General features: G+C 40.1%; 1 protein-coding gene across 2 annotated transcripts in view; it reads left to right on the top strand.

Moving 5' to 3' along the window:
- The first annotated feature begins 489 nt into the window (after positions 1-489).
- The window catches only part of AGPAT5 (1-acylglycerol-3-phosphate O-acyltransferase 5), a 55,525-nt gene continuing 36,635 nt past the window's right edge, over positions 490-19,379 (top strand). The window contains exons 1-4 of one of the 2 annotated variants that reach the window (XM_069011470.1): positions 790-954; positions 1,187-1,337; positions 15,690-15,759; positions 15,970-16,085. In XM_069011470.1, the coding sequence (XP_068867571.1) occupies positions 887-954; positions 1,187-1,337; positions 15,690-15,759; positions 15,970-16,085 (405 nt within the window). In that variant the 5' untranslated portion in view covers positions 790-886. Of the gene's footprint in view, positions 955-1,186; positions 1,338-15,689; positions 15,760-15,969; positions 16,086-19,379 lie in introns of both variants that reach the window. The other variant, XM_069011471.1, reaches the window with a different exon arrangement.

Below are 19,379 nucleotides of genomic sequence, written 5' to 3'. Positions count from 1 at the left end.
AGAGGACGCGAGGCAGGCAGCTGCTTGCTTGTGCGAGAACGCGTCCAAGCGCAAGCTTGGCACGTGAAATGCCTCCAAAACCCAGAGCATCGCTGTGCCTGGAGCTGGCGGAGGGAGAACTGCAATTTTTTTAGTGGTCCACTTTGGACTCATAGGCCGAAAGTGCGGGGCGGGGGAGGGGGCGGCGGACGGCCAGGAAAAAGGAGTAAATTTTCTTCTAACCTATGCTAGGTTACAATTAATACCAACTAAGCTCATCAGTTATAAACGCGTGTGCCTTCTTTTGCACGGAGCCGAGCAGCCCGGCCCCTCGCTGCAGGCGCTTCTTACTGGGGAGTGATGGGGCCGGGGCCGGGGCCGGGGCCGCGGACACGGCCGGGGCCGCATCGAGGGCCGCCGGCGGGGCCGGTCCGGCCAGGCCGGAGCCAGCGGTCCCTCCCTCTCTCCCTCCCGGAAGCGCGGCGGCCGTGGGGCCGCCTTCCTGCGGCGCGGCTCCGCCTCCGCCGGGCAAGATGGTGGCGGCGGTGGCGCTGGCCGAGCCGTGAGCCGCTGTCCGCTCCCGCCGCTCTCTTTCTCCCCGTCCCTCCCGGCCGCGCTCGCCGCCGCCGCTGTTGCTTCGCGGCCGCCTGGCGGGGGTGCCCGGCGCGGCGGGCGATGCGGGCTGCGGGGCTGCGGGGCTGTGTGTGAGCGCGCCGCCCATGTGGGTGTCCCGGTGAGGCCGGGGGCAGCGGGAAGATGCTTCTGTCGCTGGTGCTGCACACCTACTCCATGCGCTACGTGCTGCCCGCCGCCGTTATGATGGGCACGGCGCCCACCTACGTGCTGGCCTGGGGCGCCTGGCGCCTGCTCTCCGCCGTGCTGCCCGCCCGCTTCTACCGCGAGGTGGATGACCGGCTGTACACCATCTACCAGAGCATGGTGCTCTTCTTCTTCGAGAACTACACGGGTGTGCAGGTGAGCCGGCCGGGCGGGGCAGGGGGCCTCCGGCGGCCCGGGGAGAGGCCGGCGGTGGTGCCGGCTCTGGGCTCGCCGCCCCGGCCCCCTCGGGCCGCCCGCCGTGGGGCCCGCGGGCAGGTGCGGCCGTGGCCTGTGCCCGGGGCCGCAGAGGATTCGCCTCGTTCCGCAGCCGCCGCTGCTCCTCTGGTGATGCTTTTCACGGAGTGTTGGTGTTGTGTTCGTTTTGCAGGTCGGGGAAACGGAAGAGATGCGACACCGGTCGTGCTCTGTCAGCACTTGAATGGCAGCCGCCTTTGCACACTTTGAACCCCTGTGGCCTGTGCTGCGCATCTGTAACATTAAATTGGCAGCAGATGAGAAAGCTGTCATCAGCTATGATTGTACATAATACACGTACAAGTTTTTAATAAATAGATTACTTAATATCTAAATTATTACATATTTTCAGTTTTCGGCAGTCTGCCTATGTCACTCTTTGGCCCTTAAATTTTGGATCAGCCATGGATTGTGATTATTCAGGATCTCGGTTTCAGGTTAATAAGTTGGAATTGGAGGTCTCTCTTGTGTGATCAGAGGGGTATTTGCATTCAGGTGATAATACCTCACAAAGTGCTCAGTTTTTGAGCAGTTATATATTTGTCTGTAATTTGCAGAGTAGGCAAGGAGACTTTTAATTCTGCATGTAAAAAATAATAAATGGCAGGTGCTTTCTGTGCCTAAACATGACCTTCAAAGTGTTTTGAATATACAGAAGTGTGTTTGAAGCTAGTGTCAGCTTCAGGTGCTTGAGAACAAGGAATACCAGTACGTGTTGAGAGGTGACAGAGCTCATACAAAGAAAGTCTTCTCATAGTTACAGCTAAGGCCTTTTTCCACTCTCTGATGAAGCTTATTTTGGAATCAGGCTAGATCTCCCCTAATTTCCGCTTCTAAGTGCAGTTGTAGGCCTTGCTTCATACTGACTCTTGGGAAACCCACAAAGCCAGCTAAAGGTACAACAGTTGCACAGTTTGACATCAGAGTAAATAGAGCAGATACAAAAGTACCACTTTTAGTGGTAGTTTTTGATTGAGCTTGTAACTTAAGTAACTTCACCCTTACTTCTTGTCCAAATAAGCTAACTTGTGTTGTGCTTTATATATTAAAAAAGAAAAAGGGGAAGAGAAGAGGGAGCTGTAGCTCACAGGTTAAGTACTTACAGTACTTCTTACTTACTGCCTTCTGTTTTGTGTAGTGTCTCTAGTGCAGATACCTTGATGTGTAGTAACACACCTTGGTCATTAGCTGCTGAAAATAGCAGTGTAGTACTTTAACTTAACCTATTCTAAGAATGAGAGCCAAAAATCAAGATATATAAATTGTAATGGAAAAGCTACTTAAGTTGCCTGCAATTGGTGTGCAGACAGTAGCAAACACTTAGAATTTTTTAAAAAAACTTTATCCAAAAAATGCCTGTGACATTAAAGAAAGGAAAATGCTAACCAAAAGAAACAAAAAGGCAGCCATTATCTGTTGACCTCTGTTTCATTGCATTGATAAACTTCATACGAACACAAAAATGGTTGTGATCAATTACAGTCCACTAACAGGAGATCGATTAGGACAATATTAAAATAGACATGCTTTGTCACAGTAAGCAACAAATAATGATAAGAAATGGTGGAAGAGGAGGCATATGTTGTAGGATAAATAAAATAGTAACCGCCACTGAAAGGTAAATAAAAACTTGGAAAATACGATACATGTGTAGAGAGGTAAGAGTTGTAACCCTTAAAATCCATGTATCATTTAACTGGAAGATAGTCCCCGTTTGTTTAAGGGAGAGAAACAGAGTGTCCTTTTAGACCTACTCTTGGGAATGCTTTACATGTTTGAACTTGAAACTCACAGTGGAAAGTTAACCATGTGCCTGAGTGTGTGAGACTGGGATGGTAACCTGAGAGCTACTGTGGATGGGCTGTCTTAAGGCACTAATTGGATGCAGAAGTGTAGCATCATTAAACTAAATTCCAATAAACTAGCAAAAATAGTAGCTTCATAAAGGCAGCTGTAGGGCTCTACCACCATTAAGGCACCATAATAACCATGGGAGGGAGGAATTCTGCATCTCTTTCAGATCTATTAATTTATTCAATCAATTGAAATGTGTTGGGATACTTATTTTTGTAACTGGATAAATAGGAGATGACAGCCTCATCCATCAGAATACTGGAGCTTGTTGCATAGTCTCACTCATGAGGATTCTACAGATGCTTAAGTGACTTTTTATTAGCACTGTTGCTGTCTTACTGTATTTAAAATGTCTATAACATTATGTACTGTTTAGCATTCTTTGGTTTTACACTTAAGGTATTTGTGGTTTTTCAATACAAGAACACTGAACCAGTTGTGGATATTTGAGCTGTCTGATCTTAAAATAATTTGCCAAAATTGCCAGTAATGTGAGTTGAGCATTAATAGGGTAAAGTTGGTTAGGGTCATAAACATGGATGACTGGTTTTTTGACTGAAATACTAGTGTATTGTGATATTTCTTTTCTATTTATTTATCTGTCAAGAAGTGATGTTTCTGTCTATCATCTGCTGTTAATCCATTAAGTATCTAAACCTGTCTCCCCCTCATGACTGTATGCACAAGTGTATTTTTCTTCTTTTTTTTGTTCTTCTTGACTTGGATGTTTTTAGCCAATTCTTTTAAAACAAAAACTGTAGTTCATGGTAGGAAGACTTTTTATCTTTGTAGCAAACTCTTCTGTTTTGAAATGTAACTGTGTAAGGTGATAACCTGATCTGCATGATAGAAAATCTTGGAATACTAGTCCTTCCCTTTCTCTTAAGTCTTTGACTTGAGACCTAAAATAAATGTAGAGCTATAATTGCTGTGAGCTCTGGGTATTTTATGTCCTAGAGAGTGGCTCATGAAGTAATTGTAAAAGTTTTTTGATTGGTAAGCAAAAAGTATTTACTTGTAAATACTTTCTCGTTTTAAATTTTGGGTCCAACTCAGTTTTTTTCCACAGGAACAATTTGTTTTACAAAGCCTAAGAGAACTCAAGCTAACTTGGCATCAGTTTAGGTTTTCCAATAATATTAGAATTCATTAATGAATTGCCAAAAATAGTCCTTTTTGCTGACTGTCATGCAAGAGTTGGCTATAGAAGACTGAAGAACCAGTATTGAGAGTAGAAAAAGCAACAACAACATCCCAGTGCTGTGAGGTAAACTGGGCAAAGCCAGTATGACTATAAAGGGAAATCCTATGATGCTGTGTATGTTTGTCCGTGAAATTACAGTTTAGCGGGTGTCCATGAATTCCATTAAGGAGCTATAAATATATGAAGTTAGTTCATCTGTGGCATTGTGACAGTGCTGCTCAATAATCTCTATAAATTCAGAGTAATGAAAATGTAAATGTGGTGTGTTGGAAAGTGGCATAGAGAGAATGTCCCTGCTTTGGCCCTGTGTTGCTTCGCACCTGTTCTGCCGTAAGGCACAGGTGCCCTACAGTACTGTTTCTAGGAAGAATGTATATGAGGTGCTTCTCACTATATAAAGTGAGAAGAATTCTGTGTAAAGAGAGTCTCAGAGAGCAAAGGATGTTAATTTCAGCAGTGATGAGCCAAAGCAGTCACTGGTAAAAACAGGTGCAATTCATGCATTTCAGAGGACTTGCGCCTGCTGGTGCTAATAGTTGGTTTGGCCCAGGTTTCTGAATCATCAAGTAGCTGATGAACTGTGGTTGTGTTATTGCTTTTGTCTTTACTGTGTTAGGGAAGTCTGGTCTCTTCTATTTCGAACAGACAATGAACAGTTGAATCTTACCATAGAATGTGAACACCAGATTGGCTGCAAGTATGCATGTGATTAGGATGTTTGAAGGGCTGACAGGACTAGTAATTCAATATGATGAATGCTCTCATCTCTCTCTGACCCTGAGCATTTTATCCCAGTTGCTGTCAGGGTGATGAAATGAATGCCTATTGTGTTTGTGCACGTGTTTCAGATCAGTTGAGGACTAAATGTTCTTCAACTCTTTTCGTTGTAATTGCATTTAATATTTTGTACTGAATGCTGGTGAAGAAATAATGAAGAAATCATCATTCAGACTGCTTCCTAAAGGATTATTTTCATCTGAAAGGTTTTGACAATTGAATGAAATCCATAATTGAATTAATGCACATGGATTTTGTTCAGTGCTTGTGTCAGCTGTCTTCCCTACCCCCACTTCCTGATGAATAGGATTTTTTGGAAGTGGTGTTTTTATTAAAGACATTATGAAATTCTGGTTTTCATTGTCTTTACAGGACTCTGGAAAGGCTGTAAGAATCAGATAATACCTCAGTGTTGCTTAGCAGAGCTGAACGATTATTTTATAAAATACAAGAGATGCCTGTTAAACAGTGCAGTGTGCTTCCTGGATTGATACTGAAGCTTGGACTTGCTGTGTCTCATCGGGGTTGAAAACTGCGTAGGTTTAGAGCAAACTAAAACTTGTGGAGCTAATGTGCTGCTGAACTCTTGATGATGCTTTCCAGTGGAGTAGAGCCTGGGACTTTTTTCATATCTTGGCTTTCTAGGAAATATGTGAGGAGAGCTTGGTGTCTGATATTGGGATGGATGCTTAGTCGGAGCTGTTGGCCAATTTGCAGTGAAATTGAATGTCTGTGCCCATCTCTATTCCCAGGACAGCAAGCTTCCCAGACAAGATTATCTTTACTTGCTTCCTGCTTTTCATTTCCAGCTGCCAAACAGGTAATTCTTGAGGGAGTGGGAGGTGGGAAGCCAAGAGGCAGTGCAAGTCTGACAGCCAAGTTGCAGCATACAAGGAGGGGAGTTGCTTCTGGTTGCTGTTGGTGAGGTGTTTTGTCATCTCTTAGGAACCTGGTTCTTCCCTGTCCACACTGGGGGAGGCATCATAACCAGCCTTCATAATGGCAGGGTGAAGGTTTGGCTTCTAATTGCTTCCTGTCGGTAGACGTGAGTGACAGGGTTTGACTCCTCTTGAGATGAGGACCCTTTTCCCAGACAAAGGCCATAACCAGAAAGTCCAAAGGAAACATAACTTTTCACTCTTGTTCAGTTGTGTTTGGAAAGAAAGTGCTGGCAATTGCATTTTGGCGTGAGCCTGGGTGTGTGAACCAGCGCTTGAGTTTCCTGAGCTCTCCTCCCTGTGTGGCAGCTCAGGAGTGGGAGGATACTGGGATGGTGTGGGAGCTGAGGAAGCTCAAGGATGGGAGCTGAGCTGCCATCAAGGCAAACCTCTAAGCTCAGGTGGGAGGTGAGCAGCCTCCAAGGGCTTGAGCATTCCTAGTTCATGTAGCTTGCATCAGTAACCCCAGTTAGCACCTGCTTACGTTGCTGCTTGTTGTGAGGCATGTTGAGAGGTTAAAATAATCATAACTTGTCATTTAATTGTGATGGTAGCAATAATGAAGTCAAGGTCTTGGGGGAGTGATAGAAATTTGGGAACTGGTGCAGTGCAAAGATTGAAAAGAAACTAGGAGAAGGTAGTGAAGTGTATTACGTTTGTGTGGTAAACTTTTGAAAGAAGCCCATTGAAATTTTTCTGCTGTGATGAAATTTTTCTAGCTCCATTAAGAGGGTTTACCCTGATTCGTTTCATTAGAGATTTCAGTGTACAGCTGTCTCCAGACATATGTCTTTTGTAGTATACAGCAAAGTTCTTTGTGTTATTAAAACAGAAATTAAGTGATACCTGCTAAGCCCGAGGGATGCAGCTTTCAAATTGAGATGTATGCCTAATTTTAGACTCTTACGTTCAACCATGGTATGAGGCAGCAAAAATAGATAGATTAGGTATGTCAACTTTGTGCTCTGTTTTAGATATTGCAAACGAGATATTTGCATATATCTTAATTTTTTTTCTGTGCCTTTGACTGTAGATTTGAAGGTGAAAGTGATGTCCTTCAGGACTCTTGTTCAACAATATACCATCTAGAGTTCCAGCGTACTACAGATTTGGCTTTGGGGCAATCTGGAAAGAATTTAGTGTAGAGAGGTTCCACATTCAGTGCTGGTCCTGATCATCCTCCACTTACTGTATGATATATGAAAAATAAAATAAATAAATTAAAACTGAGGTCTTGTTAGCATTTTTAGAAATCAAGTATCAGCTACCTGAACCAAAACTGCTGTTTGGGTTTATAAATTAGCAGCTTTGTGTGGAGGTTTGCCTAGCATATGTTTTCTAATTGACAAGTCACAACTGAATCTGAATTTTATATCAGCCATATCTGTTGCAGTCCGCAATTTAAAAAATGTGCGATTACATTTTTAAGTTAGCTGCAGGCACTTATGAAAATATTAGAAGGTATGTGTCAGGTAGGAATCAAAGGGCAAGTTTGAATGCTCTTACAAATTCTGATTCCAAGTATTTGACCAGTAAGTTTTGCAATCTCATGGTTTGATTTTAAAATTTTCTATTTAAATATACTTTAATATCTTAAGATTTTTGATATATGCATTTTTCAATACAATTTATCCTGACTTTGCATAAATTTGTTATATTTGAAAATAAAAGTTGTATTTACCACTTTTTTTTTTAATCTGCATGAGTTTTATACACTTTACTCTTTTTGTGTTTAACTGTGTTTTGGTAGGTGCTGGGCTGTGGAGTTTTACAGTGCTCTTCCATGCCCTTTTCTTCTGCTTACATAATATGTCTAGATACTTTATGTAAGGATGATTGTTAATTTAGATGTTTTTTTCTCCTGGTACTCTACCATCAGACACTGTTCTTGCTAAGAGAAGATTCTGTTCAGAGTTAAACATTTGAGTGCAGTTATTTCAAACTTTTTGCCTTAGGCTTGCAGGCAGGATATCCTTTTTTTCTCAGTTTTAGTTGTGTTAGATAAAGTAGGCTCAGATGTCAGGGATTTTGACATTACAATTATGAGGAAGCATATCTTCTTAAGGGAAAAATACTCTTTAATCTATCTTCTGTCAGTTTGAATTTATCCTGTGAAGGGATTTGGTATAAAAAGCCAGAGAAATTATTTTCTTTTGTTCTTTTCATTTCTGTCACATACTGCTTGTCATCTTCTCTGTTACAACTAGATCATCTGTGGGAGTAGGAAACAGCATTTATGCTAGTTTGATTTTTAAATATTAAATAAGCTACACATGATTCAGTCAAATTTGTATTTTAGCACTAGATATGAAAAAATACTAGTTTGGATTGCTTTGAACTGTATTCTGGCAGTGAAGTAATTTTTCCTGGTGAACTTACGGATTGACTTGAAGACTTATTTTGTTCCATTTCTTAAGGCTACTTGGGAATCTGAGGGCATGCATGGTTTTTTTTGAGTAAGCAGGCAAACATAGTGCATAGTCCGAAGCAAGCTGCAGGTGAACTGGCTGTGGTGGTGAGCACGAGAGTGTTTTTAATGTGGCAATTCTTGAGGCTGATCAGTTTACTGTGTTCAGTTCTGGAGCCAGAATTGTTGTGGATACCTCCCTCCATGTTCTTGTGCTGTGTAGTGATGCCTTTGCTTCGCTGTGAAAGTCCAGAGTATTTAAATTCTAAATATTACTGACAATGATGTGTGGAGAAGCTTTCAAAAATCCTATTCTACAATCACAAGCAGAGACTAGAGATGTTTCTTAATCATCCTCATTCATGTTAACTCACTGATAGCTTCACAGAAATTTTCAGTCTGTACTTGATACAAACAATTTGTAACAGTATTACAAATAAAGATGCAAGCAACTCCTCCATGGAGTCCTAGGCATTTAGAAGCGAAGTTCCTATTACAAAGAGCTCTGGATGGAGGAAATAACTGCAAACTGGCTCAAGGTTTCCTGCTTCTGGCTCATGTCTGGTGGGCAAAGGGTATTTCCAGAGTGAACTTAAATGGACATTACGTATTTTCCACTATGGAAGGGCAATAAACAATGGCTACATTAAGTGTGGGTTGCTTTTGCCTTTCTTCTAAAGAAATTACAAAAATCTGCATGAAAAAATCTCCAGAGATGGAAAAGGCTTATAAAGGAGACTTTCTCCTATTGAAACAGGTGGAATACTTACACCTTCTAGTACAAGAGTGGAAGTGTTCAGGTTTTATGTAATAGCAAGATGACAAATGTTCAGAAAAACACTCACTTCGAAATCTCATAAATAATCTCCTTTCACACATGTCTGAAGTACATGCAGTTATTATTAAAAAAATTCCATTACTTGTGATTTATGATGAATGTTAGATGGTCTAATTTTGATTTTTCCCAGGTGGTCACTGGTTGTAATGGTGAGTTCGTGCTATTGAACTGCACTGTAATCAAAAGCAAGTAATTTGGAGAGAGATCTGTAAATTATTTGGGCTTTAAATAGGATTTATTCAGACTTTAGATGCCAGAATCTTAAAATCATGATAAATCTTGCCTTTTTTTTCTGTTGTCAAGACAGGAACATATAGGATATGCAAATGCCTTTTTTTAAATTTTTTTAAGGATTCATCAGATAGCTAAGGAGTACAGGGGACACTTATCTTTAATTCAGCTCAGAAACTTTACAGTCAGCATCAAAACGAAATGATTTCTATACATGTATCTAGTACACTGAATGAAGTATAACCATTCATAACACTTTGTCAATTTAGACCATAAGGCTGGAGGCTAGTATGAAAGTAAGAATGTACGGACTTCATATTTAACATCAGATGGTATGATTCAGTCCTGCTTAATCTCTATAAGTTGCTACTATAGCTTTCTTACACAAAGGAAATAAAATGGCAGTAAGTGTATTTTCTAAAGTTCTGTGCCCTCTGGTTGAATCAAATCAAAAATGTATTTTAAAAAAAAATTGAATTACATTGCATATAGGAATCTGTTCAACATTCCTCAGAGCTTAATCTCTTAGCAATGGTTTTCTTCACTGAACCCCAGTAAAACACATAGCTGCAGAACGTTTGAATGAACTCTGCTTCAATAAAATGGATTGCTTTGTGATTTTATGCTGCTGAGCTTGTTAGAGCTGTCTGAGCACCAGACTTCAGACTTGTGCAATTCTGTACTGGGCAGATAGTCCCTGAAGAGGTTATGATGTGTAGCAGTAGTATGATCATTACCTAAAATCTGGGTGTCCTAAAGGCATTTTTAGAAAATTTATAAACTTTTCTTTCAGATCTAGAGAAAATGCAACTAAAAACATAAAAGTCCTTCCTCTTCTGCTGTATTCATATTCCTTATGCTGTAGGCAAGTGAGACCTGTATCTGTTAAATGTGAATAAAATTGCTTATTCGTCTTCTGTGAAGAAAAATAAACATTTAAAATTCTTATAGTAGGACATCTGAAAACCTGAGAAATTTGTCAGCCCCAAGTACAGGTTCCTTATCTGTATCCTGTCTTGAGCCTGCTTCTAGTCAAACAGGGTAAATAGATTCTGTGGTCTGAGGTACTTTCTCTGGAAGCTCAAAGGACTTGTGACATGAGGCACATTTTTAGTCTAAGAGAATTTAAAGAACTTTGCTGAAGATATCTGCAGCAATGCTGCAGAGGTCAGCTTGCACAGGGTGTATGTTGACTTCAGGAGCTGCTACATGGTAGTTGTTTCAGTGGTTTGTTCGTGCAAGCTCCACCTTTTCACCAGAAAATTTTATCCAGGGTTTTAACAAACAGATGAGAAATATGTCCTAGAATACTATTTATTTTAGTAGACATGTTGTAGTAGTGCCCAGCTAACAGAGTTGCTCTTAACCCAAAGAGCACACAGTCCTGATTATTAATCATGAAGAAATAGTGGAGAGAGGTGCGAGGGTAGTACAGCTGAGTAGGAAGTCTGTATGGTCCTTTTTAAGTGTTGATGTCTTGTTGATGTCTTGACTCATTCTCTAGAAGAGGGAAGGAATGTTCTCCCCCTGTTATCCTGCTTTTATCCTTCTTTCCAGTTGCTATTGCTTGAAGCTGACGTTTTTCCTGAACACAGTGCACTGCTTTCACAAAGTACTGAACATAAGTTTTGTTGAAGTAACAGCAAAGATGTTCATTCTTCAATTCACACCTGCTTTGTTGAATAGAGAAGGGAGGAGGGTTAAGAAGCCTGAGGAGCCAAGACTGAGTGTGCTGGTAGACTGATAGACATCAGATGAGATGGCCTCAGTTTTTACCAGCAATAACCAGTTGCGTTGCCTTAATACTGCTGAAGCAGAAGTCACACTATCAGAAAATCTGCTTGCAGATCAGCTTCTAACTCCTCCCATTATCAGCCACATCCAATTACAACATTAAGGTAATCTCTTTGCTAGGAGTTTGATGTCATCACCAGTTGACCTGCAAGCAGATCTTCTGATAGTATGATTACTTTTACCTCCAGTTATTTTTGCTGTGGCAGTGTTTACTGAGCTGACATAGCTAGGATGTGATTAAATGATCTATTTAATTTTCTTTGGTATGTAAAGATTTCATAAGCAAGAAATAAAATTCTTAACTCTAAGTTAGGAGCGTCCACCTTGTTTCAGTGAAAACCTGTGCAAATTATGAGTTATTCAGGTGTGGCTACCATGCAGGACTGTTCCACATTGCTACATGACCTACCTATTAGCACAGCCAGAGTTTAATTTGTTGTGCTGGAAAAAGCAGTCTGGTAGGGAAGCTGAAACTGGTGTCACCAGATCACCCAGGAGCTCCTATTTGCAAGCCTAGATCAGCCTATCACTGAATTAGTGCATTCTCCCAGCAGAGCTACTTGTAACCTGCTAATGCATCAAAGCTTCGCCTGGACAGGACACCCTGAGGTATGTCTTGTGGCCGCTGAGCCTGTGAACAGCTTGGTATATGGCATCCATGGAAGCTGGGTCCCAGCCTTCCCACAGAAGGGATCTAACAGCATCCAGTTTCCTTTATTTGAGACCTCACTATATTGAGTTTGACAGTGCTGCTGTGTAAACAGATGTGAAAGGCCCACATTAACACTAACTGTATTACCCATTACTGTGAACTGGGCTGTGAAGCAACCAAAACATGGCTAAAAGCACACATTTCAGTGTTGTGTACACAAGTAATGTTTGCAGTGTAAGACTGTAAATCTGCATTTTAAACATGTTCCCTCAAATCTCTGCTTACTTTGGCTTGCTATGTTGCTCTTCCTTTTGACTTGTTTTCTTTGTTTGACTTCATTGTGCCTTTTTTTTTAACATAGCAGATTCTATTCTAAATGAATTGGTTCCTCACTTGCTTCATTGTGGCAGACAGGGCACTTATCAGTTCATTAAGCTGATAGATAGGTAGAGTATATGTATACTGTAGTATCTGGAGGGCCATGCATTAAATATGTGAAACACTAGGTACCTTGTGCTGAAATTGAACTTGCCTCCCAAGCATGTCCTGCACTGCTTCCCTGGCATTGGCTGCAGGGAGCCAGACCACCCCTGCCTATCCTCTGCGCAGCCCGGGAGCAGCACTGCTCTTCTGAGGAGGGCTAGGAATCTTGAAGCCACTCTGATGTCTTCAGGTTGCTTCAAAAGGGGCTTGAATACAGGTGGGTGCTGTGGACTCTTGTTTCTGCATTGCTGTTGCTGCTGAGTCACTCCAGTGTTGCCTTAGAGCACAGTGCTAAGAGTGCCAAGGTCATTCGATCCCCATACCGGCATTCACTTAAAAGGTGGACTTGAGGATCCTTGTGGGTCCCTTCCAACTCAGAATACTCTGTGAGTCTAATTCACTGTGGCCCCCAAACATCTTCTGCACCAGCAAATGAGGAGTCAGAGGCCGCACAGCCTCTTCAGCGAGGAATTCTGCAAAGTTAGCCATGAAAAACAGCAGGGAGTCAGAGGTTTTCTGGAGACCATGAAGAAGAGTACTGTATTATTTCCTTCTGCAGCTATAGTATACATTAGGTGCTCTGGTTTACCTAAACACATCAGATGGCCAGAAATTGGAGTCTTGTCCTGAGGAGACTCTTCTCTTGCTTATCCACAAGCAGGTTAATTCGTCAGACACCATCTCAAAGGAAAAGGACATTTCTGTAGGATTCAAAGCTCTTAACTGTTATCTCTCTGTTGTGTATGGTGAATATTTTCAGAAGCCCAATAAAGCAAAAATGCTTTGGTCTCAGGAGAGCTGCGTGGGTGCCCAGAGAGTGGGTGTCTCCTGGGACTGCAGGCTGGAAGTTGCCATTCTTAGCTAGCTGTAGTAACAGTTGTAAGTTTGTAGCTCAGCTCTTTAACTGAGAGTGTCTAAGGTGAATGGCTGTTTGCTGGCCTTTGATGAACTCTGTAAGCCTTTTCTCGAGATTATTGTAATGGGCAGTGCTGAAGTGGATGATGCTGCAGATAAAGCTGGTGCATCCTCTTAGGCTGAGCCATCTGAGCAAACAAAATAGAGCTTGCAGATTTTCTCGTTCTTATCTTCGCTTTGAAATAAAACATCCCGGTTTTGTGTGTTTAATGAAAATTAATTATAAATAAGACTTTTTTCTTCCTTTTTCAGTTCTGTACAACAGTATGGCTGTATGTTTTATCATGAGTAAAAGATTTTGGTCCATTACACGTAAACACATCTAACCCTTAGGGTAAGCCGTAATGTTGTGCATAGAAGTTGTTTACAGGAACAGTGAGTGGGTGTTCCTCTGGGGTTAAAAACTAGAACTAGATCCAATCTTACTGAAATAAAAAATTACAAAGATTAACTGTTATATTTGGAAGACAATGGCATACATTTTTTTTAAGGGAACGATCCTTTATATTTTTTTTACTCATGCAATAGTCAGAAGTGAGTGCTTTAAATTGTGGGTCTGATTGCACTGAGATTTTGACTTTGTACATTAAACTGGAAATATTTACAAGTTGAAGTTATAAATTGTATATTTCAAACCCTCTTTCTTGTGTGGGACAGCTCTTGGGGTCAAGGGCAGGTTTTGTTTTCCTCTTGTTCTTATTTTTTTTCTTACATTTTAGAAAAGCTCAAATAACATTCAGGACCTTCTGGTTTAGTGATTTGTTGTATTGGGCCTTGTCTCTTACTCTAAAATTGTCTTTGCCAGAAACTGCGTAGTGGAGTCTTAACTTAAAATTAAAGAAAACAGTATTTATGGACTTTGTGCATAAGAGTGCTGGGAAAGCATACACTTGGAAAATGAAGTTTTAACTCTATAAGTGAGAGTAAGAGGATTTATTTCAGAGGACTTTGTGCACCTGAACTGTAAGGTTCAACCCTCAGACTGCTATCTTTCTCTAATCTGTGTGTGGTACCTAGTGTCAGCAGTAAGGTTATAAATTCTGGTACTTTGATGAGAAGACTACTCCTATAGCAGAATCTTGTTCAAATTTCTTCAAATTCTTTCAAATTCTGTTCAGAATATACTTGTGAACTGACTTGTTACAAATGTTTTTCAGTTAGAATTTATTGTACGGGCCTTTTCTTTTTCGCTTTTGGAAAAAGTTAAGTTATATCCTCTTACTATATGCTGAATGATCTCTTGTTCACATATTGACTGAATTTCTCAGTTTGACAATATCTGGTTTCGGACTTGAAAATACAACTTGATCAACAGTGTATTTTCAAAGTAATAACAGCGTGAATGTAAAACACACAGTGTTCTTGTGGGGGTTTTGCCTAGAGTTAGCAGCATAAGGCGTTAGCCATCCAGTATCACAAGTTACCTGAGAGATGGACAGATTTTCCAGAGATGCTGGTAAAGACCTTCTATGTAAGAATCAATATGAGACTTGGCATAATAAATGATACCAGTTCGGATCTGAATGTTAGTTAGTTCTTCCTGATAAAATTCCAGTATTGCCCAGATGAGGGAACTGATGATAATAAGTGGGAAAACCTTCCATATAGCACTTTGCTTTTTTGGTAAGTGGAATAATGTCAAAGCTGTGATAACAGCCAACTTCAGGAAACAAGGAGTATGTCCATTGGCAGAGCAAGGATGTAAGCCTACCTAGAATTTACTGGCTAGGCTTCATTAAGTAATGAAAATGTTCATTAAAGGTAGTTGAACAGTTGCATTGGTTCTTCAGTTCAGAATTAAAATTAATTAATTTCTCATTTTATATTTGAAAATAATTGACTTAATCCATTTTAAAAGGGTGACTAGGATTCCAGCATCAGCATCTTGTTTTGTAGTCATGCTCTCAGAAGTTATTTCACTAGTAGACCAGTACCTTTCAGGGGTGAGAAACTACAAGGTTGAAGTGTGTCTTTAATGTAAAAGAGAAAAAAATATTTAAAAACCTGCTGTCTGGAAGCCACAGACTAATTTAAAGGCACCCCTCAACTTCATGCTTTTTTGTTCACTCTTGGTAGTTAAAATCACGGCAAATGGTTGAGATTTTGTTCCTGAGCTAATCGAGGAAAAATTACCCTTTTAGTTTGAATGATAGCAAATGTCTGGCTGAAGCATGTCTTATTCGTTAGATGTATAAATTAAATGGTGATTTTGTACGTCTGTGATTTCTCATTAGCTTCAGTTATATTAACGTGGGGAGCTTGTGGAGGAAAGTCACCTTCCATGGATCCAGTTCTAGGGCTAAGGCACAAGAACAGAATAAGTTTCTTAAGCACTCATTCATTAATATTTACAGCTTTTTTGATAAGTCAGTTGTCTGTGTGGTGGGTACTGAAGCAGTGATAGGGTGTTTGTCTGTTAATGGTGCTAACTTGCTGACAGTTTTCCTAGTAAATAGCCATTTACTGCATTGGATCTCATCACTGCCTAATGCAAGGAAAATAAATTATAAAGTAATACCACATATTTTTTAATTTTTTTTTAGGTAATTATCTACGGGGATTTGCCAAAAAATAAAGAAAATGTAATATATTTATCAAATCATCAGTGTACAGGTTTGTATTTTTTTGCTTGTCTTAACATTTTCATAGATTTAAAAAATCTGCTTGTCTGTTTACTGTGTCTCTTTCCAGCCTTGCCCTAACAAGCAAGAGCTTGTGGTTCAAAAACCTTTGATGACTTTATACATACAACATGTACTTTTTGTTTCATCGGTGGCAATTAAGAGCTAATTTAACTGATTATTTTGGGCTTTGTCGTTGCAGTTGATTGGATTATCGCGGACATGCTGGCGATCAGGCAGAACGCGCTCGGGCACGTCCGCTATGTCTTGAAGGATGGCTTAAAATGGCTTCCGCTGTACGGGTGGTACTTTTCACAGGTGAGCCCATTCGTGCTTTCCTTGCTGTTTGTGAGTCAAAGATGTAAGATGTACTTTCCCCCTGTTTTCCATGCATGCTGTGAAGATGTAGTTCTGAGCTAGCATTCAATTACTTGAACATGAAAGCATCTGGTTTCACTCTAACTACAGTTAGGTATGTATCTTAGTTGAAAGATGGTTCCTAAAGACTCAGTTTAGTTTTCTAAATGAATACTTATTATGGATATAATTAAAATTGTAGTCTGTTAGGAGTATTTCAGAATATTCTTGAACTTTGTTCTTTTAACAGTCCAAAACTCCAGTTAGCAGAAGGCATAAAACAGACTTTTTTTGCTGTGTATCATGCTACAAATTGGGAGTAAATTTGCATTACTGTTTGAGGTACTTCTTTGTTTTTCAGTTGTTTTGGTTTTAGCACAATATAAAAGAGAGAAGTTGGATCTTAGTATAGCATGGAGGTGTTGATGGTTATTTTGGACTTCAATTAAGCAAAAACCTCAGTTTAACAGTATTCCCACCTTTTTCTTTTTCCTCTTTCTGCATAATATTCCTTTTGTTCCTTCTAGTCTGAGAGCTCAACCTGATGTGCCTCAAATGCATACAATTACTGAGAAACAGTGGGCCATGGTCACTGAACAGCCAACATTCTGAGTGGATATGATCTTCAGTCTAAAATGGTGGAGAGTAGTGTAGATGGCTTAGTTCCCTAAAATCCTATGTGAATTTATTGTCTGTTCTTTGCTTTTTCTGAAAGCAGAACTATTCCTATGTAAAACAAAATAAAATATAGAGGTGGATGTTCTTGGAAGTACTGGCCTTTTTCTAGGTGAGCAGAAAAGGCTTCATGGTACTTACCTCAGGGTTTAATGGGTGCTTAGTTATTAGAACAGAAATGGGTAGAGTTTTGGGTAGTGGTTCCAAAGTGCTTATTCAGTAAGACTTCTTTGTCTTCTCTGTTTGATCTTAATGCGTTCTCTGAACTTTAATCTGATTTCTGTTCCTCACTCCACTGCCCAAGCAAAGAAAAAAAAAAAAAAAAGGAACAAAAAAACCCCCAACCAAAACGCACCAAAAAAAAAAAATCAACCCCAAACCAAAAAAAACACCAAAACAGAAACAACCACCAAACACGCACACACTTAGGAAAATACTTCTAATAGACTTAGACAGTTTGATTGAATTGACTGTGAGCCCTGTCCAAGAGGGCAAGAAGGTGGAGAACATTGAGAGAAAGAGCAATATTATGCTGGGTATGATTGGAACTATATATTAGTTTGTAAAAGAGTATATGAAGAGTAGGCAACTACAGGTGTATGTCCAAATAGGAGGATTTACTCTTTCCCTCATCTTTGGAGCCCATCCAGTGTCTTCAGCTTGATGGGTGAAAATCTTTGTTGTCTTCTGGATGAGTACCTTAGTGAGTAGGCTATAGATCTAGGCTGGAGCATGGGTGGTTGGCATTGTTTCTGCTAAAATTGGTATGTTTAGAGAAGTATATGCTGAAGAGAAAATGAGAAAATGGTTCACAATTTCTTTAATTGGTGGGTTTTCTGTCCGAGTCCCCTAAATAACTACAAACTGTCAGACCCTGTCATACCTCACTAAGGGTATGCATTAGGAGAAAACAGAATTCTCAGTTGTCTAATGCTTGTCCCTAATGCTTCTCTGCACTTTTCGTCCACTAAAGTGACTGATCTGCTGCATGGAAATATTTTGCTCTTTGTCCTTGCCTTTAGTCATTGCAGTGGTAGTGATTTAAGCCTGCTTTAATTAAAATACAAACAGGATATATATTCCATCCACTATCACTAGGTGTCCAGAAATCATTTTTATCAAGATTTTGGAAAATTACTTTTGCTGTGTGGAATATCCGGTGCTCAGTTTCCTGACCGGTATATTGACCATTAAAAGGAGGTTCCTGTGGAAATTAATCTGAATGTCACCTACATTTTTAATCAAAACATGTATGTATTAAATAAAACCTATTCAGCTTTCGATTCCTCAAAAAATAAAACTTCTGCAAGATTTAGTGAGGGGTGACTATATATATTTATATATATATATTTAAATCAGTGACACAATTGACAGGCAGTGGTGATGCATATATGCTTAAATGACTGAGATGGGATGCAGAAGGCCTGCAGTGCAAGCTAATAGGTATTTTTATTGTTTTTATCACACCAAACAGTGCAAAAACATGAAACACTTCCTGCCCTTCCTGTTGATGTTCTGTCAGTGATGTCACTTACACTCCACTAAAAGTTTCCAGAGCCACATAATTACGCTATGCTTACGGAATTCATATTCCCTTCCTCAGGTAAACATCCTGTTTGGAAATAAACGTGGTCTGGATGTCCAGGAGAGTGAAATTCAGGCACAGAGGAAGTATATTTGTAAACACAATCCATTGTTGACTGAGAGAGGGGCTTTTAAAGTACACCGGAAAAAAATTACAACCTTAAAAACAGTACTTCCAGAAATCTGTTTTGAAGAACGTTCATATATTTGATCTCTTACTGAAAAGGAAATGCAATACAAATTGGGGAATTTGAGCTATATACAATCACATAACTAGCATTCTTCTTTGAGGCAGCTATCTAATAGCAAGGAAAGAAAAGAAACACTTAAATTAACCTATTATATTCCAGGTTTGATGTATTAGGTAGAACCGATTTCTTTTCATAGAACTGTCTTTATTATTTTTAGGTGGATCTGAATTTTTTTTTTGCCCCTATTATTTGCTACCAATTAATCCCATCACTCCAATTCGCTTGTATATCCAATTCATTCCTGTTTATCTTATACCCCTGATGAGGCTGGGATGTAATTTTGAAAAGTATTTTTGTTACCCCACAGTTTGCTTGACTTTTTAACATAGGATGTCTTTATCTTTTCTGTTATCCAGCATCAGCTTGTGTACCCTTTTGGTCGTTCCTGAGTTTTAGCCACATATCCTGCCTCTCTTCAGCTTTGTACCCAAGCCACAGGGACCTGACCTAGTGATGGGGTGAATGCAGCGAACGCTGATCTTGAGATACTTTGTCTGTTCTTACATTACGTGACTCTGTGCTCATTTACTTGAGAAGTGCAAATCTATTTCTGAGCATTACGATATCTGACGTGCGACACCAGATCTATCTTTGGTGTGTGTCATGGTGTCCCCAACCAAACAGTCCACTAGTAACTTCATTTGTCCAAGTTGACAAATCAAACAAGGAAAAGTTGGTTTAGTATTTTTCCAGTTTACTGCAGCTGATTAGTAATTTGATGATACAGGAAGACCTTGATTCCAGG

This window comes from Aphelocoma coerulescens, chromosome 3, assembly GCF_041296385.1.
Source record: "Aphelocoma coerulescens isolate FSJ_1873_10779 chromosome 3, UR_Acoe_1.0, whole genome shotgun sequence".
Lineage (NCBI taxonomy): Eukaryota > Metazoa > Chordata > Aves > Passeriformes > Corvidae > Aphelocoma > Aphelocoma coerulescens.
The sequence above is the reverse complement of the archived record's forward strand: the minus strand, read 5'-3'. Positions and strand labels throughout refer to the sequence as shown.